The sequence below is a fragment of the Panthera onca genome, chromosome A2, assembly GCF_046562875.1.
Source record: "Panthera onca isolate mPanOnc1 chromosome A2, mPanOnc1 haplotype 2, whole genome shotgun sequence".
Taxonomy (NCBI): domain Eukaryota; kingdom Metazoa; phylum Chordata; class Mammalia; order Carnivora; family Felidae; genus Panthera; species Panthera onca.
In genome coordinates this window covers 91,152,458-91,176,953 of record NC_138340.1, presented here as the reverse complement: position 1 = coordinate 91,176,953, position 24,496 = coordinate 91,152,458, and the positions used below count along the sequence as shown (strand labels likewise).

Sequence of the window (24,496 nt, the reverse complement as noted above, 5' to 3'; positions counted from 1 at the left end):
GAGAGAACACACATAAGAGGAAACAGTGAGACTAATACTAAGGTCAGAATCAGTACACAGGACAAGACTGTTAAGAGATGGAGGCAATGTCAGAATATGTATGAAGAAGGTAATCAACTGCAGCAGACAAGTCAAGAGAAAGAGAGAGGAAGACACTAGGAAGTAGTTAGCTACTATACAGAGGATAGTTTCCGGGGAATAGAAAGAACTCAAGAAAATGGAGGCAATTAACAAGTATTTTGTCAACAATGAATCCCAAAGAAGAGACAAGAAATCTTTAAAATTACTCACAACAAACTTGCACTCTGATGAGGTACTATAATAGACATCTAGTTTATTACCTGCTCATCAACCCTTCACCCTCTTCTGAGATTTATTTTTCTGTAGGCAACCACCACATATGCTGTGGTGGTATGAATGAGAGTGATTCTACCCCCTAGATTCCAAGGTTTAACATGTGACCCAGGCCACACAAATGAGAGCACCTGATTCCTCAGAATGGGCACATGATAGACAAAGGCCAATCACAACCAGTGAGCATTATTCCAAGGACTTTTGCTGGAACCACTAGGATGGTGGAGGCGGTGTGTGTGTGGGGGGGAGGGAGGTGTTTGGTGTGCTGGCCATTTGCATGAAGAACACTAATCTCTGAAGGGAGCTGTGAATGTGAAGACAAGACATTGTGGGTACAACGACCACATGGGATGGTCCACCTGAAGTCAAACACAGGAAGTAGTGTAAAAAATGAAGAGGGAAATTTCTAATAAAAGCATTTGGACACTGGAAGTCAGCCTTACCCAAATTCAGCTGTACCCTTATGCCAACAAATACCTTCTTAAGCTAATGCCAGTATAATTTAGGTTTCTGTCACCCAGCACTGAATACTGATTAACACAACTATTGAACGCAGATCAACATAACAGGTCTTTTTAGTATTGTATAGTTGCTAAATGCTTCTGGAGGAAGGCTACCAAAAACAATCTACCTCATACTACTTTATAGCAAATTACGTATTTTATGAAAGGTCTTAAAATGAGATTACAAGTGTATGCTGCAACTCTGACTTTGATTGATTTTTTAATTTTCTTGGTTTATAGATTTCTTGAATGGCCATCAGAAAATGGCAAGGTAGAGCTAATGAAGATGATCAAAGGAGAATAAAAGAAACAAGTTTTTTCTTTTTATTATGAAGAAGGTAAAAAATTGTAGAAGCATCACTTTAATATCTACAGTGTAAATAAATGTTCCAAGGATCATGTGCCATTTTAGGAAAATAATAATTCCTGGGTAAATCTAGAGATATATCCACATATATCTCTCTGTGCACAGAACATACACATAATGCTCTATCTTTTTTTTCAATGCTTTTATTATCTTTATTTTTGAGAGAGACAGTGTGAGCAGAGTTGGGGCAGAGAGAGGAAGACATAGAATTCAAAGCAGGCTCCAGGCTCTGAGCTGTCAGCACAGAGCCTGATGTGGGGCTTGAACTCACGAATCATGAGATCATGACCTAAGCTGAAGTCAGAGGCTTAACTGACTCAGGTACCCCAATGCTGTATCTTTTAAAATAGGTTGTAACTCTCAACCAACAGGTAACAGTGGACTTCAAGACCTTCAAAACTCTTTAAAATCCTTAACCACATAAAATACACGCAAATTCCACTTTGCAGATACACGTCAAACCGTCAGCCTTACTACGAATAAAAATAACTTGTCCTATACTCTGTCTTCACTGGAATTCATAACTAAGCCTTTTAGTATAATGTTACAGAACTACACAAGTGTTTATTTGACCACAGCACAGCCTAACTACTATAGTTTATTGCCGCTAAATTAACCTCAACAATTGAAAGGAAAAGTAACTTTAGTAGTTTACTTACATCACAATTACAGCCAAATACTCCATTGGAAAAGGAAATCAAGTTATAAGATTTGTCTCCCCAGCGTAATGTTGGATCTCCTGCAAGAATCATTGCAGTTACCTAAAACAAATTCAATGTTTTAAAATTAAAAGAATTTTAGTATTAAAAGGTATATAAGAATTTATACCTTAAACGTGTATATACACACACACAAACACACACAAAACCCACTTTTCCTCTTCAGGTAAACCAAATTTAATAAAATGATAATAATTATACTCAAGAGATCATACTAATTCCAGCCCTGTCTCTAGGTATTTCTCAAAATCTCAGGAAATCCCACCAGTAAACAGAAAGCTGGTAAAATACTCATGGGTGTTTAGAGAACTTGGAAGGGAAAAGACAAAGCTTTTGCAACTTGAATAGTCTAAGAAGCTGTGATAAGTTTAGTCATTAGAGTCTAGTTACAAGAAGAATATTTCAAGAATTCATACCCTACTAAGCCTGTTTCTTAAACAGTAGGTTTTGGCCCATTAGTGAGCCATGAGAACAATTTAGCACATCAGAGTAAACATTCATTACAAAAAAAGTACAAAATAAAAATAAATATCAGAGTCTGTCACAAACAGCAAAAGTAATTACTATTTTGTGAAACTTCCATTATGTGTGTATACGCGTGTAGTGGGCTACAACCTAAATGCATGTCTAACTAGACTGCAGTAAAAGTTCAAACACTACATTAAAATATATTCTTCCTCAAGAAGTTTGGTGACTCTCCCAGGGCACCTGGGTGGCTCAGTTGGGTAAGCATACAATTTTGCCTCGCGTCATGGTCTCACAGTTCATGAGTTTGAGCCCCGCATCAGGCTCTGTGCTGCCCCTGGCCGGGCTTAGAGCCTGGAGCCTGTTTCAGATTCTCTGTCTCCCTCTCTCTCTGTCCTCCCCCGCTCACGGTCTGTCGGTGTCTCTCAAAAATTAATAAACATTAAAAAAAATTTTTTTAAAAAGCTTGCAGACTTTCCTACTAAAGAAGTCCAGCTAAAGTTATTTTTACTTACAAAATTTTTCAATCCTTTATTTTTTCTACTATTTAATCGTGATGAATCCATTATGAAATAATTTAAGTGTTTTCAAAAGCCTAAGAGACTTCTACAGGTACGAATACTACCTTTTATTGTTTCCCAGGAAATGATAACATTACCCTGGGGGGGCAGGGAAGGAAACAAAATAAGGCCACATTTACTATGTACTTGTGACTCACTAAAAGTCAGTGTGAATAAAAATCAATGATAAATTACTTACAAGAGTGATATAACTCCTAGAACAGACCTCACCAACTAAGATGTCAAGGCACACACTGCTGTGGGTTACCGGAAGGTTCTCATGTCACCTTTGGCATGATAAGCTCACTTAGCCCAGAGTCCCATGCAAATTTTCTGTTCATCCAAACAATAGCCATACTTCTTTAAATAATGTACAAGATATATCTAAATTACCTAAACAATGAGGCAAGAATTTACAAAGGATTATTTATGTGTAAGCTTCAATCTGGTAAATGTATATATGACAGCTAAGTAAAAATTTTAAGAAACTGCATGTAACAAAAAAATCTTTTCATCTTTAATATACACAAGAGCCTTCCAGAATAATCTGTGAGAAGAAGTAACAGAACAAGATAGTCAAGTACCTGAGAATAATCTTCTGGCGTTACATGTGGACTGCTATCTTCTAGGGAATACACCAGTAAACTGCTTTGAATTTTTTCTAACCTAGTCAAGTTCTCCGGATCAAGACTAATCAAATATTCTCGTGCCTAAGAGACAAAGAAATAATGATTAAATGTTACAAACTAAATATATCCAGAAAATCTAAAAATAGTCTGTTAGGGAAAAGGTTTATTAAGAAAAGCATAAACCTCTACCTGAAAGTAGACTATTCCTATGAAATCTTTCATGAGCCAAAATGGTATAGAGCAAAGAGCCAATTACCATTAATTTATATGGAAACAGGTTTGAACGTTCTCCAAAAATAACCTCGCTTTTGCTTTACTGATAACACAGGACACATCTTGCGAAGGGATGCACAAATAAAGTCAGATAAAGCACAGGTGCTCCCAGACACAGATGCCCAGAGCTTGATGGTGAGATTCTGAAGGCGGCTCCAGGGGAATGAGCTTGGTGTGCCACTCTTGCTGCTCAAGGAACGTGCTGTGACACACACTTGCTGACACTATTTTTGCTTTTTGCCTTTTTTCATGAAAGCAAACATCCTCCTTGGGTTTCTTTCAATGCACAAAACCCAGTACTAATGTAGGTACTTTGTGAGAGTGTAGTGACATAACCAAAACTTTAAAAAAGTGGGAGATACTTGTGCAGTTAATAATGCCTTATTACATATTTCGAAACTGCTAAGAGAATACATGTTAAAAGTCCTCATCACAAGACAAAAAATTTAATTATGTGAGATTTATTGTGATCATTTTACAGTATACACAAATATCTAATTATGCTGTACACCTGAAACTAATATAATGTTATGTCAATTATGCCTCAGTTAAAAAAAACACACACACAACTATAAATTATAACCTTAGCCCATCGGGTTCGCTCCTCACTGGTTAATGCTGGTATCCCAGGTCCATCGGGTTCACTATGGCACTTCTTGTGAATATATGTCAATTGCCTTAGGGAAGATTAAAGAAAGAATATGTAAAAAAAGCATAAGCAGGATCACTAGCTACTTTTAGCCTTTAATAGGTCATATTGTTTATCAGTACTTAAATGTTTTGATGTATTATCCAAAGAAAGGGATTATGATCTCAACAGCAATTTCCCACACCTTATCTCCTTTTTTTTTTTTTTTTTTTTAAGTGTGTGGCCTATTAACACAAAAGTATATTTAATAACTTTAAGTAATTAAATTTGCTGTTTGGCTGGTATTATTTATACTTTCAAAATGTACATGTACTTCTGGGGTCTAAGTAAATACCCCTTACAATAGAGAACTTGAAAAATATTCTGTATATGATATCACAAATATTATGTACATCTTACCTAACTAAAAACTATGTGCATATATATTTAACAGAAGAATTACTCTATAACCAATTAATATTTGTGTGTAACCTCAAAAATAGAATACGTTGTCAATTTTAAATGTTTTCACATGTTACTTACAATCATTTTAAAGACTCTATTAAAGAAAAATTTTCACTCCAAAGTACTCTATACTCCCAAACTGATGAGTTTCCTGTATCTTTAAACATTTGACAGGCAAATAACAGGGTTCTTCAATAAAGAAATACACTTTCATCAATCCAAAATCCACAGAGGTTTAGCATAGGCAACAAAAGCAAAAAATTACATCAAACTAAAAGCTTCTGCACAGTTAACATCAAAATTAAAAGGCAACCTACAGAATATGAGAAAGTATTTGCAAGCCATGTATCTGATAAGAGGTTAATATTCAAAATATATAAGGAATCCCTACAACTCAATACCAAAAAACCAAATAACCCTAATTTAAAAATGGGTTAAGGAACTAAGCAGACATTTCTTCAAAGACATACAAATGGCCAGCAAGTGCACAAGGTACTCAATATGACTACACATCAGGGAAATATTAATCAAAACCACAATGATACATCACTTCACAGCTATCTGGATGGTTATGAGAAAGTAAGAAATAAGTGTTGGTGAGGATGTGGAGAAAAGAACTCTTGTGGACTGTTGGTAGGAATGTCAATTGCTGCAGCCTCTATGGAAAATAGTAAGGAGTTTCCTTGAGAAATTAAAAGCAAAACTACTCTATGACCCAGCAATCCCAGTTCTGAGTGTGTATCAAAAGGAATTGAAATCAGGACCTTAAGAGACATCTGCACTCCCATGTTTACTGCAGCATTATTCACAATAGCCAAGAGGTGTAAGACACTTAAGTATCCACTGACAGATGAATGGATAAACAAAATGTAACATATATGTACAATGGAGTATCATTCACCCTTAAAAAAGAAGGAAAGGAAATCCTGCCATTGGCAACAACATGGATAAGCCTGGAGTACAATACACTAAGTGAAGTAAGTCAGACACAGGACAAATACTACATAATATCACTTACAGGAGCAAGCTAAAATAGAGTGGCATGGTGGTTTCCTGGACATGGGTAAGGAGGAAAGGGGGGGGGGGGGGTGTAATTAGTCAAAGGACACAAAATTCCAGCTTTACAAGATGAATATCCTAGAGATCTACTGTAGAGCACAGGGCTTGTAATTAACAATACTGTATTGTATGCTTTAAAAAATTAAGAGGATAGGTTTTATGTTAAGTGTTATCACAAAAAAATTATTAAATAAAGGAGGCAGGCAACTTTTGGAGGTAATGGATAGGTTTATGGTAGATTGTGGTGATGGTTTCATGGGTCTGTACTTATTTCCAAACTCATCAAGATGTACACAATAAACATGTACAGCTTTTCATATGTCAATCACACCTCAATAAAGTTTTTAAAAGTCTGTTCAAATTTTTTTAAATGCTACAGATTTGGTAACTAGGATAACCCCTTTTCCTTTAATTTGGCCATCTATGCATCTGTTTTTTTAGCTACACATGCATTGTTTGATATTTAAAAGCACAAAATTTGTATTACCAGTATTTACATTTCAGACTCCTACACCTTTCAAAATATTCTATACTTGAGATTTTCTCACAATCTGGTTTCTGCCTTCATTACTTTCCACTTTCATTTACTATAATCTGGTTTTGTCCTCCAATGATTATCTTGAAACTGCATTTCTGAAAGTCACCAACAGTATCCCATAAAACAAATGTAGTAGATTTATCTCAGTCCTGTTTTCCTGATCACAGAGTATTTAACACCCAAGAGTAAATCTTAAAATTATCTTCTATCTTAGCTTTTGTAGCACTGTTCCACGGCAGTCTCCTTACCTCGCTTTCTGCTCAGTCTATTTCACTGATCAACTGTTCTCTTTTCACCGCCAAACGTTCCCCCAAATCTGTCACTGACCTCTCCTGACGTCTTCTACAAGTTTCTCCTTTGGTAATTTCATCCACTTGTTTAAGAGCTTTAACTGTCTATTACCTTTGTGTAAGAGGCAACCAAATCTCTAACTTCAACCCCACTTTCTCTTAAAATTTCTGGTCCCAAATTTCCTAATGCTTGCTGATATCTCTACTTCAGTTTCAGTCAGCTGATTTAAAAATCATCTCCCTGTCCCCTTTCCAAATTAAAAGAAAAAAAGCTTATCTTAGAAGAAAACATAGGTATACATCTTTGTGACTTTGTTTTTGTTTTTTAAGGAGGCTCCATGCCCAATGTGGAGCTTCAACTCATGATGCTAGGCTCAAAAGTGGGATGCTCTACCAACTGAGACTGCCAGGTGCCCCTAAATATTTATGACTTTGGATTAGGCAACGATTTCTCAGATACAACACCAAAAACACAAGCAACCAAAGAAATAGAAAAGTGGACTCTGTAAAAATTAAAACATTTGTGCTTCAAAGGAAGTCAAGAAGAAAATGAGAAGAGAACTCCAGAAAGGGAGAGAAATATTTGCAAATTATGTATCTGGTAAGAGACAGAATGTACAAAGAAGTTTTACAACTCAGTAATCAAAAGACAATCCAATTAAACATTGGAAAAGGATTTTAATAGACTTTTCTCCAAGGAAGATATACAAATGGTCAATAAGCACATGAAAAGATGCTCAACAGCACAGAAGAAAAAGAACACTACTGCACCATTGGTGGAAATGAAAACTGGTGCAGCCACTGTGGAAAATAGTATGGAGGTTCCTAAAAAAGTTAAAAATAAAACTACCTAGAATCTAGCAATCACACTACTGCGTACTTACCCAAAGAATACAAAAACATTAATTCAAAGGGGTACATACACCCCTATGTTTATAGCAGCATTACTTACAATAGCCAAGACATGGAAACAACCCAAGTGTTCACTGATTGATGAATGGATAAACATGTGGTATATATATACAACTGAAAACTATTCATCCATACAAAAGAATGAAATCTTGCTATTTGCAATGACATGTATGGACCTAAGTGAAATAAGTGAGCGAAAGACAAATACTATATGGTTTCACTCATATATAGAATTTAAGAACACAACAAATGAGCAAAAGGGGGAAAAAAGGGGAGAGAAAAACCAAGAAACTGACTCCTCACTATAGACAACAAACTGATGATTACCAGAGGGGAGGTGGGGGCAGGATTGGGTTAAATCGATGATGAGGATTAAGGAATGCACTTGTTATGATGAACACCGGCTGATGTATGGAATTGTTGAATCACTATACTGTATACCTGAAACTAATACAGTTAGGTATGTTAACTAAACTGGAATTAAAATAAAAACTTAAAAAAAAATAAAGTTCTTAGTCATTTAAAAAAATGCTCAAGATCCCGGTCATTATAAAAAAGCAAAACTAAACCACAATGAGATCCTACGTCACACCTTTTATAGCCAAGGTTATAGGATGGCTATAACCCAAAAGACAGATAATAACAAGTGTTGGTGAGGTGAGGATGCTAAGAAATTAGAACCCTCATTTACTGCTGAAGTGAATGTAAAATGGTGCAGTCATTTTAGAAAACAGTTTGGCATTCCCTCTAATAGTTAAACAGAGCTACGACCTAGCAATTCCCTCCTAGTTATGTATCCAAAAGAAATGAAAATACATATTCACACAAAAGTCTGATGTTCAGGACAGTATTATTCATAATGTCCATTAAGTGATGAATATTTACATAAAATGTGGCATATCCACAGAATGGAATATTCAGCCATTAAAAAGAATAAAGTAATAAAGCATGCTACAACACAGATGAGCCTTGAAAACATCATGCTAAGTAAAAGAAGCCAGACACAAAAGACCATATATTTTAAGATTCCATTTGTATGAAATGCCCAGAATAAGCAAATATACAGACACAAAAAGTCCATTGGTGGTTATGCCAGGCTAATGGAATTAGAGTGTTTGGGAGATATGGGTAGTGTCTACTAATGGATGGGGTGAAAGCTGGGGAGCAATAGGGCTTTACTGCTTATGGGTCCGGGGTTACTTTTGGAGGTAACAAAATGTTCTAAAATTGATTGTAGAGATGATTGCACAATTCTGTGAATATTCTAAAACATGCCAAATTTCACCCTTTATTTTTTTAAGTAGCTTCACACCCAGCACAGAGCCCAATGTGGGGCCTGAACCCATGACCCTGAGATTATGACCTGAGCTGAGATCAAGAGTCGGACACTCAACCAAGTGAGCCACCCAGGCACCCCAAGAATTGCACACTTTAAATGGGTGAAAGGTATGGTGTGTGAATTATATCTCAATAAAGTAGTTATTAAAAACAAGAAAAAAAATGAAATGGTTCCTCCTCCTCTGTTGCCTCCTTTTGTTATAATACTACTTGCCTACCCAACCATGTTTAAAAATTTCAGTCCTATTTAATACCTTCTTTTCTTTCTAAGCCCAATCACCAACTCTTACTAATTTTATCCAATGATATTCTAATAGTGTTGTATGGTGACAATTGGTAGTTGCACTTCTGGTAAGTATAGTATAACACAGGAAAAAGTTGAATTGCTATGTTACGCACTTAAAACTGATCTGGGGCGCCTGGGTGGCTCAGTCGGTTGAGCGTCCGACTTCAGCTCAGGTCATGATCTCACTCTGAGTTCGAGCCCCGCATCTGGCTCTGAGCTGTCAGCACAGCTGAGACAGCTGGAGCCCGCTTCACATTCTGTGTCTCCCCCTCTCTCTGCCCTTCCCTGCTCATGCTCTGTCTCTGTCTCAAAAATAAATAGAAACATTTAAAAAAATTAAAAATTTAACTTCTCTAACACTGTGTGCCAACTTCCCTAATAGAAAAACTAAAAAAAAAAAAAAAAAGATACTTTAATAGGGTATAAACATCTTCTATTCTGTGGATTTCAACACCTAAACACAACAAAAGGCTCACATCCAAAAAGTATAAAGAACTCCTCCCACATAGTCATATATGTATGAAAGTGCTAATTAGTATAACTATTTTCGAAAACTGCATTATGTACTGAATTTCAATGTTCACATACCCTATGACTCAACAAGTCCTTTCCTAAGTGTAATCAGAAAGAAAACGTACAAGGATTCTCACAGCATCATTTTTTGTTCTAGTAAAAACCGTCAGCCACCTAAATAATTACCCTTGAAAAGAAGAGAAAGCATGGTAACTGACAAGTGGTATGAAGGAAATTTCTAAAATACTGGAAATATTCTATTATCTTGACCCGGTGGTGGTTACATGAGTATGTAGCTGTATATTTCTGTGTGCACTTTTGTACATGTTTGTAATACTTAATAAAAAAATTTTAGAGATATATATAGATACATACAACTCAACATTTATAAGACAATCTAGGAAGATTTGAACAAATGATTGTATATTAATGATATTAAAGAATTCCTCATTTTCTAAAAGAAGCAAGTCATGAGGTGTGATAATGGTACTGCATGTGTATGATTTTAAGAGTCCTTATCTTTTAGAGGTACATACTAAAATACTTCAGTGGAAACATTAGGTCTTGAGATTTTCTTTACAATAATCCATAGGAGACTGAGGGGAGGAGAAAAGGCGAGTTGATACAAGGCTATGAATTCATAATTGTTGAAGCTAGGAGATGATAACTGTTGAAGCCGGGGTATGAGAACATGGAAGTGCTTCATTCTACAGTTCCCTCAAAATTTTGAAATTTTCCATAATATACTTTGAAAATATAAACACACAAAATACTATACGTACATACTACGTGTACATACTATTTGTATGCATTTAAATACATACTAGATATAAACTACATTCTTTTTTATAAGTCTTTATGTGCATATAAATTCACTAGAACGGATACAGAAGGACAGAATACACCAAACTAGTTAATGGTGATAAATTCTGGGGCAAGAAATGGAATTGATAATATTCTGAATGTTTTCCTTTTCTCCAAGTGGAATAGATTCATATACATCTAAAGTAAAGTTAAAAATTAATGAAAGCTAAAAATAATAAATTTGCAAAAATCAGCATATACAGAATTATTTCTTTTTAGCTTACTGTCCCTTTATACAAAGGCAATTGTGAACAAAATTTATTTTTTTAACTCAAGCAAAAACTTAACACCTCAAGACTCAAGAAAGTAGTTTGAAAACCTGTGAATCTCTGGTGGGGTCATCAAACATCCTTCATGCATTACATCAAAGACAAAGACTCGGCCTCGACAAAGCACCGTTATGTGAGTTGGGGAACGCCCTTCGCTCTCTGGAAAAAGAAACAGGAAATCCAAACTCAATCTCTCAAAGTTAAACAAGAGTAAAACTGCTTATTTACATCCAAAAGAAGAAAATAATCCTTGCTCCAATACTTGATAATATATTCATATATTCATCAAAAATATCATATGAACAATAAGGTGATGGACTTTCAATTATGATATAAATATACACTCTTGAAATCTGTCCATGTGAAACAGCCAAAAATCCATGGAGTTTCAAATATTTGTACACCTTGAGACTTATATAATCCCAAACTCCTGCAGGGCTTTCTAGTTTATTCATGGATAGAAATGACAAAAGGAAAAGGGCAGCAAGAAATCCTGTAGAAGAGCTATGAGAATTAGTTTCTCCTAGGCTTTATTTCAATGTTGACTGCTTATCAGATAATTTAATTGCAGTAAAAATCTAGCTATGATTTCTAAATAAAATAGTTTTCAGTTGAAAAAGGGCACTGTTTGAGTGGCAAGGAGAATGCTTTTTGCCAAATCTAGTTTTACTTAAGGCACTAATCACACCTGGCAAGCCACTGATAATTGATTCTATGATTCTTTGGGCACACTTTAACTCTCCAAGAACTGTATGTTTGCTGTAAATCTCATAATATTCTGATTTAGCCTAACTTTTCTATTACCATTGCCTTTGACAAAGGTCTTCCTATATGGTCCCTGTTCCTTTCCTCTAAGAAAAAAGACAAAAAAGACATACACTGCCAATGGAAGGAAATGTACTGATTAATATGTACAATTAACTGTGGTAAATGCTTTACACACATTATCTCATGAAACCCATCAACTATGAGGAAAGATCATCTCCTCATAGCACTGTTTTTTTTCTCTTATATCCTATTTCTTCCAGTTCTAGGAGGTAAGGTATGTATTTTCATTGTCTTTCATGGCTACTTCCAATACATTTCTTCTCTCTTCTCCTTCAAAAACCTCCTCATCTTTTTACATTTAATACTACTACATCTTATTGTTGCCATTTACTGACCACCCCCTATTCAAAATTTAGGACTGGAAAAGAAAAAAGAAAATAAGCCTGATAGCAAATTCATCAACAAATGTTGGGAGGGCGACAGGACAGGAGGGTACTACTTCAGGATGGGCCTAAGTGGGGATATTTTAGCAGAGACCTAAACAAAGTTAGGAGTGAGCATGGAAATATCTGCAAGAAGAGAATCTTAAGCACAGGAAACAGCAAGTGCAAAGGCATTAGGACAAAATGAGATAGTTTGCTTTAAAAAAAAACAGAAAAAAAAGTCAGTGTAGCTGCAGCAGAGAGAGAAAAGGGTAGAACGGTAGCCAGGATCAGGGCCAGGTTACATTGGCCTCAGAAAGCACTTCCAATTTTAAATATTATGAAAAGGAAGCCTATGGAGGGTTTTAAGTAAGACAGTAATAATGTGACCTCATTAGTACTTGAAAAAGGTCACTCAGGCTACTCTATGAAGAGGAGATCATAACAGTGAAGAGAACATACAGCAAGATCAGTTGAGAGATAACTAAAGTGATCTAGGTGACAAGGATCTATGTGAAAGGTGATGGTGGCTTTGAATGAGGTGTGACACTTGAAGCAGACAAGAGGTCAATTTTTTTTTTTCTTTCCAGATGAGCGATACTACAGATTAGGACAATCCAGTAAAGAGGGAAAACTGACAACGCAGCAAAGAGAAGATAAGTCAGCAGCAAGGTCCTTGATTACACAAGAAGAGGTGGGGCCCAGTGCACCATACAGAACGTTGTCTTTATGAGACAAAGCAGTTCATCCATTTAAACAAGGGAAGGCAGAACGTAAAATAATGTATTGTGAGGGGGTTGCAGGATGGACAAGTATTTGAATGAGTAGGTTTTCTATGAATGCTGTAACAAATTACCACTAACAACACAAACGGATTATCTTACAGGTATGGGGAACAGAAGTTTGAAACTTGTCTTACTAGTCTAAAATGAAGGTCAGCACGTCTGTGTTCCTTCTGGAGGCTCTAGGGGAGAATCAGTTTCCTTTGCTTTTCCAGCTTCTAGAGACTGCCCACACTCTTGCCCTTAGGACTCTCCTCCATTTTCACAACCATCAAAGGAGGATCATGACTTTCTCATCCTCCCATCAATTGGGTTCTCTTCTGCATCTTTCTTTACTTGTAAGAATTCTTGTGATTATTTTGTGTCCACATGAATATTCCAGAATAATCTTCCCATGTCTAGTCAACTGATTAACAAACTTAACTTCATTTGTGACCTAAATTCCCCTTTACTATGTAACCTAAAACATCTGACAGGCTCCAAGGATTAGGAAGCAAACATCTCTGGGGGGCTGAGGAGCATTATTCTGCCTAACAGATAGGTTGGTAAATTTTGTGATGGAAAGACTGCTTTACATTTATTGAGAATAAGAGTTCATTAGCTGAGAATAAAGAAAAGCATGAGACAGTCTTTCTGGAAGAGAGAGAATAACCTGACAAAAATATATGGCAAGATCGGGGCACCTGGGTGGCTCAGTCGGTTAAGCATCCGACTTTGGCTCAAGTCATGATCTCACAGTTTGTGAGTTCAAGCCACGCATCGGGCTCTGTGCTGACAGCCTGGAGCCTGCTTCTAATTCTGTGTCTCCCTCTCTCTCTGCCCCTTCCCCATCATGCTCTGTTTCTCTCTCTCAAAAATAAACAAACATTAAAAAATATATATATATGGCAAGGTATGCTGTGGGTCCATTTGAGGTTTAACAGAAAATTAAGTGATGTTTTCTCAAGCCAAGTAAATTGCTATGGTAATATGTAGAGGTAAGAGAGAAGATTATAATTAAACAGTGATGAGGGGTGGGTGGAGTGGGGAAGGGGGGGGCGGGTAGAGTGGGGAAGGGGGGGGTGGGTGGAATGGGGAAGGGGGGTGGGTGGAGTGGGGAAGGGGGGGTGGGCAAAGATTTGAATGTGTATGCAAAGGAGTGATTACAGTGGAGGTGGCAGGAATGGAACTGTGAATAACTGTAGAATCACTGCATTTAAGTCACAATGTGATCAAAGAAACAGCTAAGGTAGACTCCCAAAGGAAGGGAGTTGTGAAGACAAGGTGGAGATCAGAGTGAGATGCTTATAATTACCATGCAGCATCGAAATTGGAGATGGAGTTTTTGATAACAAGGTCTAGGGCATGACCACAGGAGTGTGTGGCTCCTTGAGAAGGAATGGAGGTGCAGATCACTAGAGGAAGAAAGTGAAGGAAAGCAGAAGTCACGGATTATCAACAATTGGAAGTTCAAGTCATCAAGGATGTGACTGAGGTAGTAATGGTAAGAAATGCAGGGAGCCTGGTGCTATACCAATCAATGAACAAAGGAGAATGGTCAAAAACAAAGTCACTGCAATCATGACAAGCTCTGGGGATCTCACCTGATAGCTTTCCTTTTTTCCAGAGCTCAAACTGTAAGGAAGAAGGGAAAGTGGAAAGAATAACAGGAGATAAAGAGCATACAACATCTCCTACCTTTCTTCTAGTACCAAAGTATGAGAGAAAATATACCCACTTGAGATGGTTATAGGCAACGCAGTAAGCTCAAAGAATAACCAGGTTCAGTAACAGAACCCTTCAAAGTAAACAGGAACTTTCAGAGAAAAGGTTAAAGATATAAAGGATTTTGCTGACTGTGTGCTTCAGGAAGTACACAAGAGTCTGGAAAAGGAAAGGAGAGTGGGTCACAGTAGTAAGGAACGTAGATCAAATTAGGCTATGCACAAATCCACGAATCCAGAGGACAGGCTATGATCTGAGAAGTCTGAACTTCTAGGCAAAATGAGGTAAACAGGGCAAAAGGCATGACGGAATTAGTGTTAATGGTCTCTTAAGGGGGAAGTAAAAATAAAAATAGTTCTAACTATTGCCTCCTTATTGACACCATCCTTTGAGCCATAGCAGCTTACAGGCTGCCTCCACATACATCATTTCTTCAATTTTCTCTGTCTTCAAGATAGATTCCATGACCCATTTTAATTTCTCTCTTCCAAAACACTTAAATCTTCCACTTTCTCTTTCTGCACCTGCTTGATTGTTGTAGGAAAAAAAAAGAATATATCATCTAATTTTAAATTTGTAAACACCATTTCAAATGGGCACTCAACACTGATCAGCTACCCTACATTTCCATAGCAAATGTGCTTCTCCCACTTTCCAAAAATGACTAGTATTTCACACCATCTCCTTTCTCCTCAAATCTTCTACCCCAGGTGATGACCTCAGTTCTCATTTCACCAACGAAAACACAGGGAATTCATAGGACCTCCTCATCTTCCCACAACAAAATTGGTCAATTATGTCTGCATCAAGATGCACACTTTCTGCATTCCCTCTCATCATTGCTCTTGTCAAAGACCAACCCCTCCACCATTTCTACTTTTTGACCCTCTCAGCTCTTATCTTTTCAAAGACTCTGGCTGTTTATTCTTACCCCTGTAAGATTATTGTTCTTCCTCTCCTATGCCAATCTCGTGATGTAATAGCACTCATTTTTATTTAAATTTTAGCTAGCCAACATGTAGTGCAGTATTGGTTTCAGCAGAATTCAGTGATTCATCGCTCACATACAACTCCCAGTCCTCATCACAACTGCCCTCCTTAATACCCATCACCAATCTAAGCCCATCTCCCACCCACCTCCCTTCATCAGCCTCAGTTTGTTCTCTATCATTAAGAGTCTCCTGTGGTGTTTTCCTCTCTCCCTCTTTCCAACCCCCTCTTCTCATATGTTCATGTTTGGGTTCTTAAATTCCACATAAGAGCGAAATCATATGGTTTCTCTAATTGAGTTATTTTGCTTAGCCTAATACATTCTAGTTTCATCCATGTCATTTCAAATGGCAAGATTTCATTCTTTTTGATGGCTAATATTCTGTTGTGTGGGTGTATGTGTGTATACATATGTGTATATGCATATACACATATATATGCATACACACATAGTTTGACTATTGTGGATAATGCTACTATAAACACTGGGGTCTGTGGACCCCTCTGAATCTGTACTTTTGTATCCTTTGGGTAAATACCTAATAGTCCAATTGCTAGATTATAGAGTAGTTCTATTATTAGTTTTTTGAGGAACCTACATACTGTTCTCCAGAGAGGCTGCACCAGTTTATATTCCCACTCACAGTTCAAGAGGTTTCCCCTTTCTCTGCATCCTTGTCAATGCCTGTTGTTTCTTGTGTTGTTAATTTTAGCCATTCTGACAGGTGTGAGGTGGTTATCTCATTGTGGTTTTGATGTGTAGTTCCCTGATGAGTGATGTTGGGTATCTTTTTAGGTGTCTGTTAGCCATTTGGATGTCTTCTTTGGAAAAGTGTCCATTCATGTCTTCTGCCCATTTCTTCAGTGGATTGTTTTTTTGGGTGTTGGGTTTGGCAAGTTCTTTATAGTCTTTATCTGATAGGTCATTTGCAAGTATCTTCTCCTATTCCGTAAGTTACCTTTTAGTTTTGATTGCTTCCTTCACTGTACAGAAGCTTTTCATCTTGATGAAACAGTTCACATTTGCTTTTTTTCCCCTTGCCTCCAGCAACGTGTCTAGTAAGAAGTTGCTGTTGCCAAGGTCAAAGAGGTTGCTACCTGTGATCTCCTCTAGGATTTTGATGGTTTCATGTCTCATATTTAGGTCTTTCATCCTTTTTGAATTTACTTTTGTGTATGATGTAAGAAAGTGGTCTAAGCTTCATTCTTCCACATGTCACTGTCCAGTTTTCCCAACACCATTTGTTGAAGGGACTATCTTTTTTCCATTGGATATTCTTTCCTGCTTTGTTGAAGAGGAGTTGACCATGTAGTTGTGGGTCCATTTCTGGGTTTTCTGTTCTGTTCCACTGATCTTTGTGTCTCCTTTTGTGCCAGTAACAATAGTGTCTTGATGACTACAGCTTTGTAATATAGCTTGAAATCAGAATTATGATGCCTCCAGTCTTTTCTTTTTTAGGATTGCTTGGACAATTTGGGGTCTTTTGTGGTTCCGTACAAATTTTAGGATTGTTTGTTCTAGCTCTGCAAAAAATGCTAGTGGTATTTTGATTGGGATTGCGTTAAATGTATAGATCGCTTTGGGTAGTATAGACATTTTAACAATGTTTTGTTCTTCAGTGACCATGGAATGCTTTTCCATTTCTTGGTGTGCTCTTCAATTTCTTTCCTAAGTGTTCAATAGTTTTCAGAGTACTTCTTTAGTTAGGTTTATTCCTAGATATCTTATTGTTTTTTGATGTAATTGCAAATGGGATCAATTCCTTGATTTCTTTTTCTGCTACTTTGTTACTGGTGTATAGAAATGCAACAGATATCTGCATGTTGATCTTATATCCTGTGATTGTGCTGAATTCATGTATTAGTTCTAACAATTTTTTGGTGGTATCTGTTGAGTTTTCTACATACAGTACCATGTCATCTGCAAAAAGCAGAAGTTTGACTTCTTCCTTGCCAATTTGGATGCCTTTTATTTCTCTTTGTTATATAATAGTACCCATTTAAAAAAATAAAGTATCTCCCACTGTACATCAAAACTTCTTCCGTAAGGATTATTTCCAAATGTTGTCACTACTTACTTAGCTTCCTTTCATCTTCTCCAGTTGAGCTCCCTTCCCCAACTTCCACTAAGACTGCTCTTGTCGAGGGCAGCCGGTCCATGTCATGTTGACAAATAATTTGGTCACTTTTAAATTTTATCTCAGTTGACCTTTGGAGCATTCAGTACAACACTTCCTCCTCTTGGCTTCCGGGAGACCACTGTCCTTGCTTCCTTCCCACTTTAGTCTCTTTTGCTGTGTTGGACTCTTCAGACCACCAAATACCATATTTAATTGTGCTAAGCATCATTATTTGTTCACTTGATAATCTTCCTCTATATGTGTTACAAAAGCTACTCTTAGGGCTTTAAAATGTTTTCTGTGCCTGCTAATGGTGATTCCTAAATCTCTTGGTACAGCACTGAAACTGCTCCCCCAGTCCAAACTTTGCATCCAACTATCTACTTGCATTTCCACTTCAGATGTCTAAAAGGCATCTTAAACTCAACATAGCCTAAGGGACCTCTTAATTTCCTCCCTGAATATTTCGTCCCAATTTTTCCCACCTCATCAACCAACACATCTATCTACCCCATTTCTTAAGCCAAATACCTTGAAGTCATCTGATTCCCCTTTTTTTTCTTACATCTCATAACCAATCTATGAATAATTCTGCTAAACCCAAAACCAAAATATATCCAGAATCTAAGAACTTTTTATCAGTTCCATATTATTACGCAAGTACAAGTCGTTATTGTAGCTCACTAGAACTACTAAAACTATTTTTTTTTTTTTTAACGTTTTATTTATTTTTGAGACAGGGAGAGACAGAGCATGAACAGGGGAGGGTGAGAGAGACGGAGACACAGAATCTGAAACATGCTCCAGGCTCTGAGCTGTCAGCACAGAGCCTGACGCGGGGCTCGAACTCACGGACCGCGAGATCATGACCTGAGCCGAAGTCGGCCACTTAACCGACTGAGCCACCCAGGCGCCCCTAAAACTATTTTCTAACTGATCTCCCTGCTTCTACCACTGTCTGTTTCCTAAAAATCTTAATCTTCAAACAGCAGGTACAATCATCTTTTCAAAACATAAACCTGATCACATCACTTTCCTCCTCAAAACTAATACTATCTTATTCACATTTTAAATAAAATCCAAATCCACGAGTTGGCTTCCAAATTACCATATGATCCAGCCTCTAGTCACCACTCCAGTCGGCCACCTCCCCGTGGCCTCGTGTGCTCCATCCATATTCCCCTTCAAACATGCCAAATTTATTCATGCCCAGGGGATTTCTTCCCTCAACACAAAAACAATATGAACCAATCAAAAATAAAAAGACAAAAAACTGCTGGAACATCTTATTCATATCCTCAGAGATGCTTTCCCTGACTACCTAAACAGCCACCTACTTACCCATTATTTGAATTCTCTATACAGTATTTATCACCAACTCTGTTATTTGTTTACTTATTACCTCAGCTTTATCCCTAACTATACCTCTTCGCATGGCTGTAAGTATAAGAATATAGTTTATGATAGCTTGAAGGACTGTATTAAGAGGCACATTGTTAAATTAATGACTGCATTTTACATGCCCAAACACCATAAAATACCTAGGAATAAACCTAACCAAAGAGGTAAAAGACCTGTATGCTGAAAACTATTCAAAGCTTATGAAAGAAATTGAAGACGACACTAAGAAATCAAAGAACATTTCATGCTCATAGATTAGAAGAATATTGTTAAAATGTCGAAACTACCCAAAGCAATCTACACACTCAATGCAATCCTTATCAAAATAGCACCAGCATTCTTCACAGAGTTAAAACAATCCTAAAATTTCTATGGAACCACAAAAGACCCCAAATAGCCAAAGTAATGTTGAAAAAGAAAACCAAAGATGGAAGCATCACAATCCCACACTTTAACTCGCAATACATGCTGTACCTTAAAGGATTATTTTATCTATCTTAGAACATACCTATCAAATAGTAAAGATTGAACTTGAAAACCAGGTTGACTGATTTGAGTTCTTAACCGATATGCATATTTCTCTCTTTGCTACGGCTATTCCATTTTCTCCTGTTCATTTTTTCCATTCGTGTTTGGGCATTAAACTTTATGCCCTAAGTAACCAGGTTTTTCACTTGGAACATCAAGATAAATGTGTGTGGGCCTGAGGACATTAAATATCTCAAGCATCTAATGAGGTTTACAAAGAGGAGTTTATGAAAGTAAACTCATATTCCTCACACTACAAGCAAAACTGGCAAAGAAATTTTACTTTTTTTTTTAACGTTTATTTATTTTTGAGACATAGAGAGACAGAGCACGAACGGGGGAGGGTCAGACAGAGAGGGAGACCCAGAATCCAAAACAGGCTCCAGGCTCTGAGCAGTCAGCACAGAGCCTGACGCGGGGCTTGAACTCACGGACCGCGAGATCATGACCTGAGCCGAAGTCGGACACTTAACTGACTGAGCCACCCAGGCGCCCCAGAAATTTTACTTTTAAACAAAATTTCAGGTAAGAAAAATCTCCTTTCATAGTTACATTCTGCAGTAACTATAAACTATGTTATTAAATTTATAAAAAAGAAAAATATCCTGAAATAACCAAAAACAGGCAGTTACTACAATAGAATTTTCCATTTTGAGATATGCTAGCACACCAAGCAGAATTTACCATTAAGCGGACAGTAAAAACAAAAACTTTGGTGAGTCAATCTGAACTCATATGCCTTCAAGAAGACTGACACCAGGCTCTCACCTCGAAAGGCTGGGAGTGGAAGGAAGGGCATACTCACAGAGAAATGGGGCATAATAACCATATATAAGCAAACACTCAAAAAGAAAATTCAAGTAAGAGGGTAGAGACAGAAAGATCCAAATCATATGCTCCAGATTTCCTAATATTCTAATCGATAATGTTCTTTAAAATTTAAATACTCAAATGATGCAACATAAACACCAGCTTTTATATAGAACTATGTAAGACACATTTTATAAAATCCATTCCCAGGGCATCTGGGTGGCTCAGTTGGTTTCACATCCAACTCTTGATTTCAGCTCAGGTCATGATCTCACAATTGGTGAGTTCACGCCCCATGTCGAGCTCTGGGCTGGCAGCAAGAAGCCAGCTTGGGATTCTCTCCCCTCCCTCTGTGCCCCTCTCTCTCTCAAAATAAATAAGCATTTAAAAAAAAAAAAAAAATCCATTCCCATAAATTACTTACAACTAAAAGGTTCACAGAAAGCCTCCAATTAGTCATCCACAGCATCACAGTAGAAACCACAGCACAACTATCCAAATCCTAATGACTTAACCAAAAAAGTACCCATGTTTTCTACTTACCAGTCCTAAAATAATTCATAATTGAATCTCTAGTAATCCCTGGAATCTTGCATGTGGAAAACACCATTCGGAATTGATCCATATCTAGAGGATTATTTCCAACTTTATGAACAGGCACTTTTTCCCTATTAAAACAAACAAAAAAAAGTATTTTGGTCAACAAGTCTTTATAACACTTGTAAAACAAGTAGTCACAACTATAGTATCTTTGAATAACTAAAATTCAGCTTCTCAACATTTTGCCACCTAAAACTGTAGGTAAACCTGTTACTAAATTCACATAACTGTCCTTACTTTCTTAATAGCTGCCAGTAGTTCAAGTTATGCCAAAGACTTATACTTCCTCTTTCCAACTGAGTGCCTTCCTTTGGAGGCCAGTAGTGTTCAATATAAGGTGCAGGACCAGCAAAATTGACATTCAGTTGTGACGGTAAACGAGCATCCAGATAGGCAACATTCAGCCACCATTCTTCCAGCTAAAAGAAATTAAGAACTTCAGCCTAATGCAATTGGGTATACTTGAATGTATAATTGCTGCCAAAGAAAACCAAAAAAACAAAAGCTGTATTTGTTCTTTTCTCTTTACTCTTTAATGCTTAAAAACACATTTACTTACCCACATCAAATTGTACACGGACAATGGACTTTAAGTCAATTTTACCTCAGTAAGCTCTTTTTAAAAAAATGATAAATTAAAAAATAAAAACACACTTTCTTGTTTTAAATTATCACAGATATTGAAAAATGGTATTATGATCATTTCTTTCTTCTGGAACTATAGGATCTTAATTATAATTACATTACCAAAAACAGGCAACAAAAAAGCACTGAAAAGTCACCTTCAGATAGATCATACTGAAGTCACAACACCGAAGTCCTTAGGTGAGTTTTCCCAGAGTACTTTGGGTATAAGAAATATTTAACAAATCCTCACTTAATTATAACAACTAGTAAGACATTTGCAATTTTCATTTTCCAAGCAAAAACTGCAGTGCTAAATCAGAAATATGAAACCTTTTCAGTACACATAAAACTAATTCAGAATTTTCAGTGCTTTCTGTGTCCTTCTTTTATAACATGCAACTAAATTTCAGGCAGATATGCAGATCTCATCAAATTATCTGGAGTTATTTTTTAAGAAATGGATGTTATAAACTATAATCATTCAGAAAAGGAAGTAACCAAAAAGGATACAGACTTCTTACCTTACCCTGATTCAATTAAAATTGCTCAAGTCTCAAGACTGTGAAGAAAGAAATCTCAAAGTATAAAATTCTATTACTCCTTCATAGTTATCAATGACTAATGGAAAGATCAACTTGCTTTTTATTTCTAAAGCTTAAATACAGTTACAATCATTATTTCTAGATTAAGGCAATTTTTTTTAATGTTTATGAGACAGCATGAGTCATTGACGGGCAGAAAGAGAGAGAGCCACAGAATTTGAAGCAGGCTCCACGTTCTCAGCTGTCAGCACAAAGCCCAATACAGGGCTCAAACCCACAAACTGCGAGATCACGACCTGAGCCAAAGCCAGAAGCTTAACCAACTGAACCACCCAGGCACCCTGGCAATTTTTTTAAATTATGAAAACCTAACCTCTGGTTCACACTACAGAAGCAGAGTAGTTAAGCTGAAGAAGCCCAAGATTCCTTAAAGAAAATTATGCACTGCCTCAGTAATGACTGTATCAACATCTCCCCCTCAATCTACCTAATTCCAACATATAATACTCAAAACCATTCTCCACTCCAACTTTGTAATGGCCCTTTCTCTCCCATGCAATATTTAAGTATTTGTATGCCACCTATGTGGCATGTCTATTTTTTTCAGGCTAGGATTACCTGAACAAAATGTTTCTCTCAAAGCAGGGTCTGCATATCACCTCCACCAGGACCACATGGAAAGTTAAAATAAGGACTTCTGGGCCCCCATTCTAGAGATACTGAATCAGAATCACTGGTCCCAGGAAGTCTGCATTTTAACAAGTTCTCCATGTGGTAAAAGAAAAGTTCACACACAACACTTAAAACTCCCTAGAGTTAAACAATTCCCTCATTCTTCTGGATGATTACAACAACGACTGCAAGGATATTTACACTAATAATTTTAAATTGAAAGCTATTTAAATAAAACATTTTTATTTTTCATTCAAGCATCATCAATTTTCTAATTATAAGTACAATAACACAAATACCCAATTTCTTTTTCCTTTTGCCCTTTCAAGTAATTTCTGGTGCAATTTTCTTCCAATACCATCTTGAAATTTTTGGACAATTTCTTCAGTTTTTTTATATTCTTCTTTATTTGCAAATGGCTTTACTATAAAGATAAAATATGCATTAAAATACTTAGACATCATGTACCATAAACTCACATTATTACATAAATCTTGAGACTTAATTACGTAAAACAATTATAAATGCATTAATTACTACAGCAGTCCAATAAATTATGACAGAGTTTACAACATAAAAATAGCTGAAAAGCAACAATGCAAAATGAGGTGAAAAATAAAACAGTGGATACTGGGTAATCTGATAACCTTTTTCTGAAAAACTATTTTAAAATTATTCTGGATGATGAGAATTAAAAAAGATAAAGATAGAACTATCATCTAGCTATTAGTCCAACAGAAAAGTTAATCCTGTTTAGCCATGAATAAGAGAAATTAAAATCTCCTTCCACTAATGTTCAAGCAGAGCCTTGAACATCATGTACGTAAGTGCAATATGTACGTAAATTTAAGTGTAAAGCCTGCCTCCAGCCCAGAGCCAGAGCCAATAACAGTTTCCTTCCAAATACATACACACACACAAAACAAAAACAAATAAAAAACAGGATTTTAGCCCATGAAAATGAAAACCAATTGTTCTGAAAATTTGCTACCGAGAAAAGCAAATTAGCAAAGGACATTAATATCTTCCTTTTTTATGATTCTCTCTCTTCCAAGTACTATCTTAAAGTCAATTTAAACAGCTGTATTTAGCAACAGTCCAAGTGAAATGTATAATCAAAAACAGTGAATAATCATTAAAATTTTTACAAAAGAAACTTGAATTCCCAGATAAAAGTACCTGAGGAAAAAGAGAAAAGAAGAAACTTAAAGAACATCAAGGGCTTTCAGTTCAACAAAGTGAACCAAATGCATACATTTATCTCCAAACCTCCTAGAATTCAGTAAAATCACGGTAATTAAAAAGGCAAAAACCTATAAGGACCAAGAATATGGAAGGAGAGGACAGCAGACCAGTTAAGCTAACATTTTACAAATTAGAAAACACATGAGAAAATGGGGACTTTGTAGAATGGAGAAAGCCTGTCTAAAGCCTAGACAGCGGAAGGGAGGAAGATACAAGGTTAAGGTTAGGTGCAAACCAAGAAGCAAGTCAATTC

The 24,496-nt window shown here is 36.6% G+C and overlaps 1 protein-coding gene across 1 annotated transcript in view; it reads right to left on the bottom strand.

The window, feature by feature from the left end:
* The window catches only part of CROT (carnitine O-octanoyltransferase), a 49,165-nt gene that overhangs the window by 18,518 nt on the left and 6,151 nt on the right, over positions 1 to 24,496 (bottom strand). The window contains exons 3-9 of the mRNA XM_078442513.2: positions 23,298 to 23,422; positions 21,395 to 21,576; positions 21,101 to 21,225; positions 11,083 to 11,191; positions 4,454 to 4,547; positions 3,553 to 3,678; positions 1,884 to 1,985 (exon numbers count right to left, since the gene is read on the bottom strand). Of these exons, the coding sequence (XP_078298639.1) occupies positions 1,884 to 1,985; positions 3,553 to 3,678; positions 4,454 to 4,547; positions 11,083 to 11,191; positions 21,101 to 21,225; positions 21,395 to 21,576; positions 23,298 to 23,422 (863 nt within the window). The remainder of the gene's footprint in view (positions 1 to 1,883; positions 1,986 to 3,552; positions 3,679 to 4,453; positions 4,548 to 11,082; positions 11,192 to 21,100; positions 21,226 to 21,394; positions 21,577 to 23,297; positions 23,423 to 24,496) is intronic.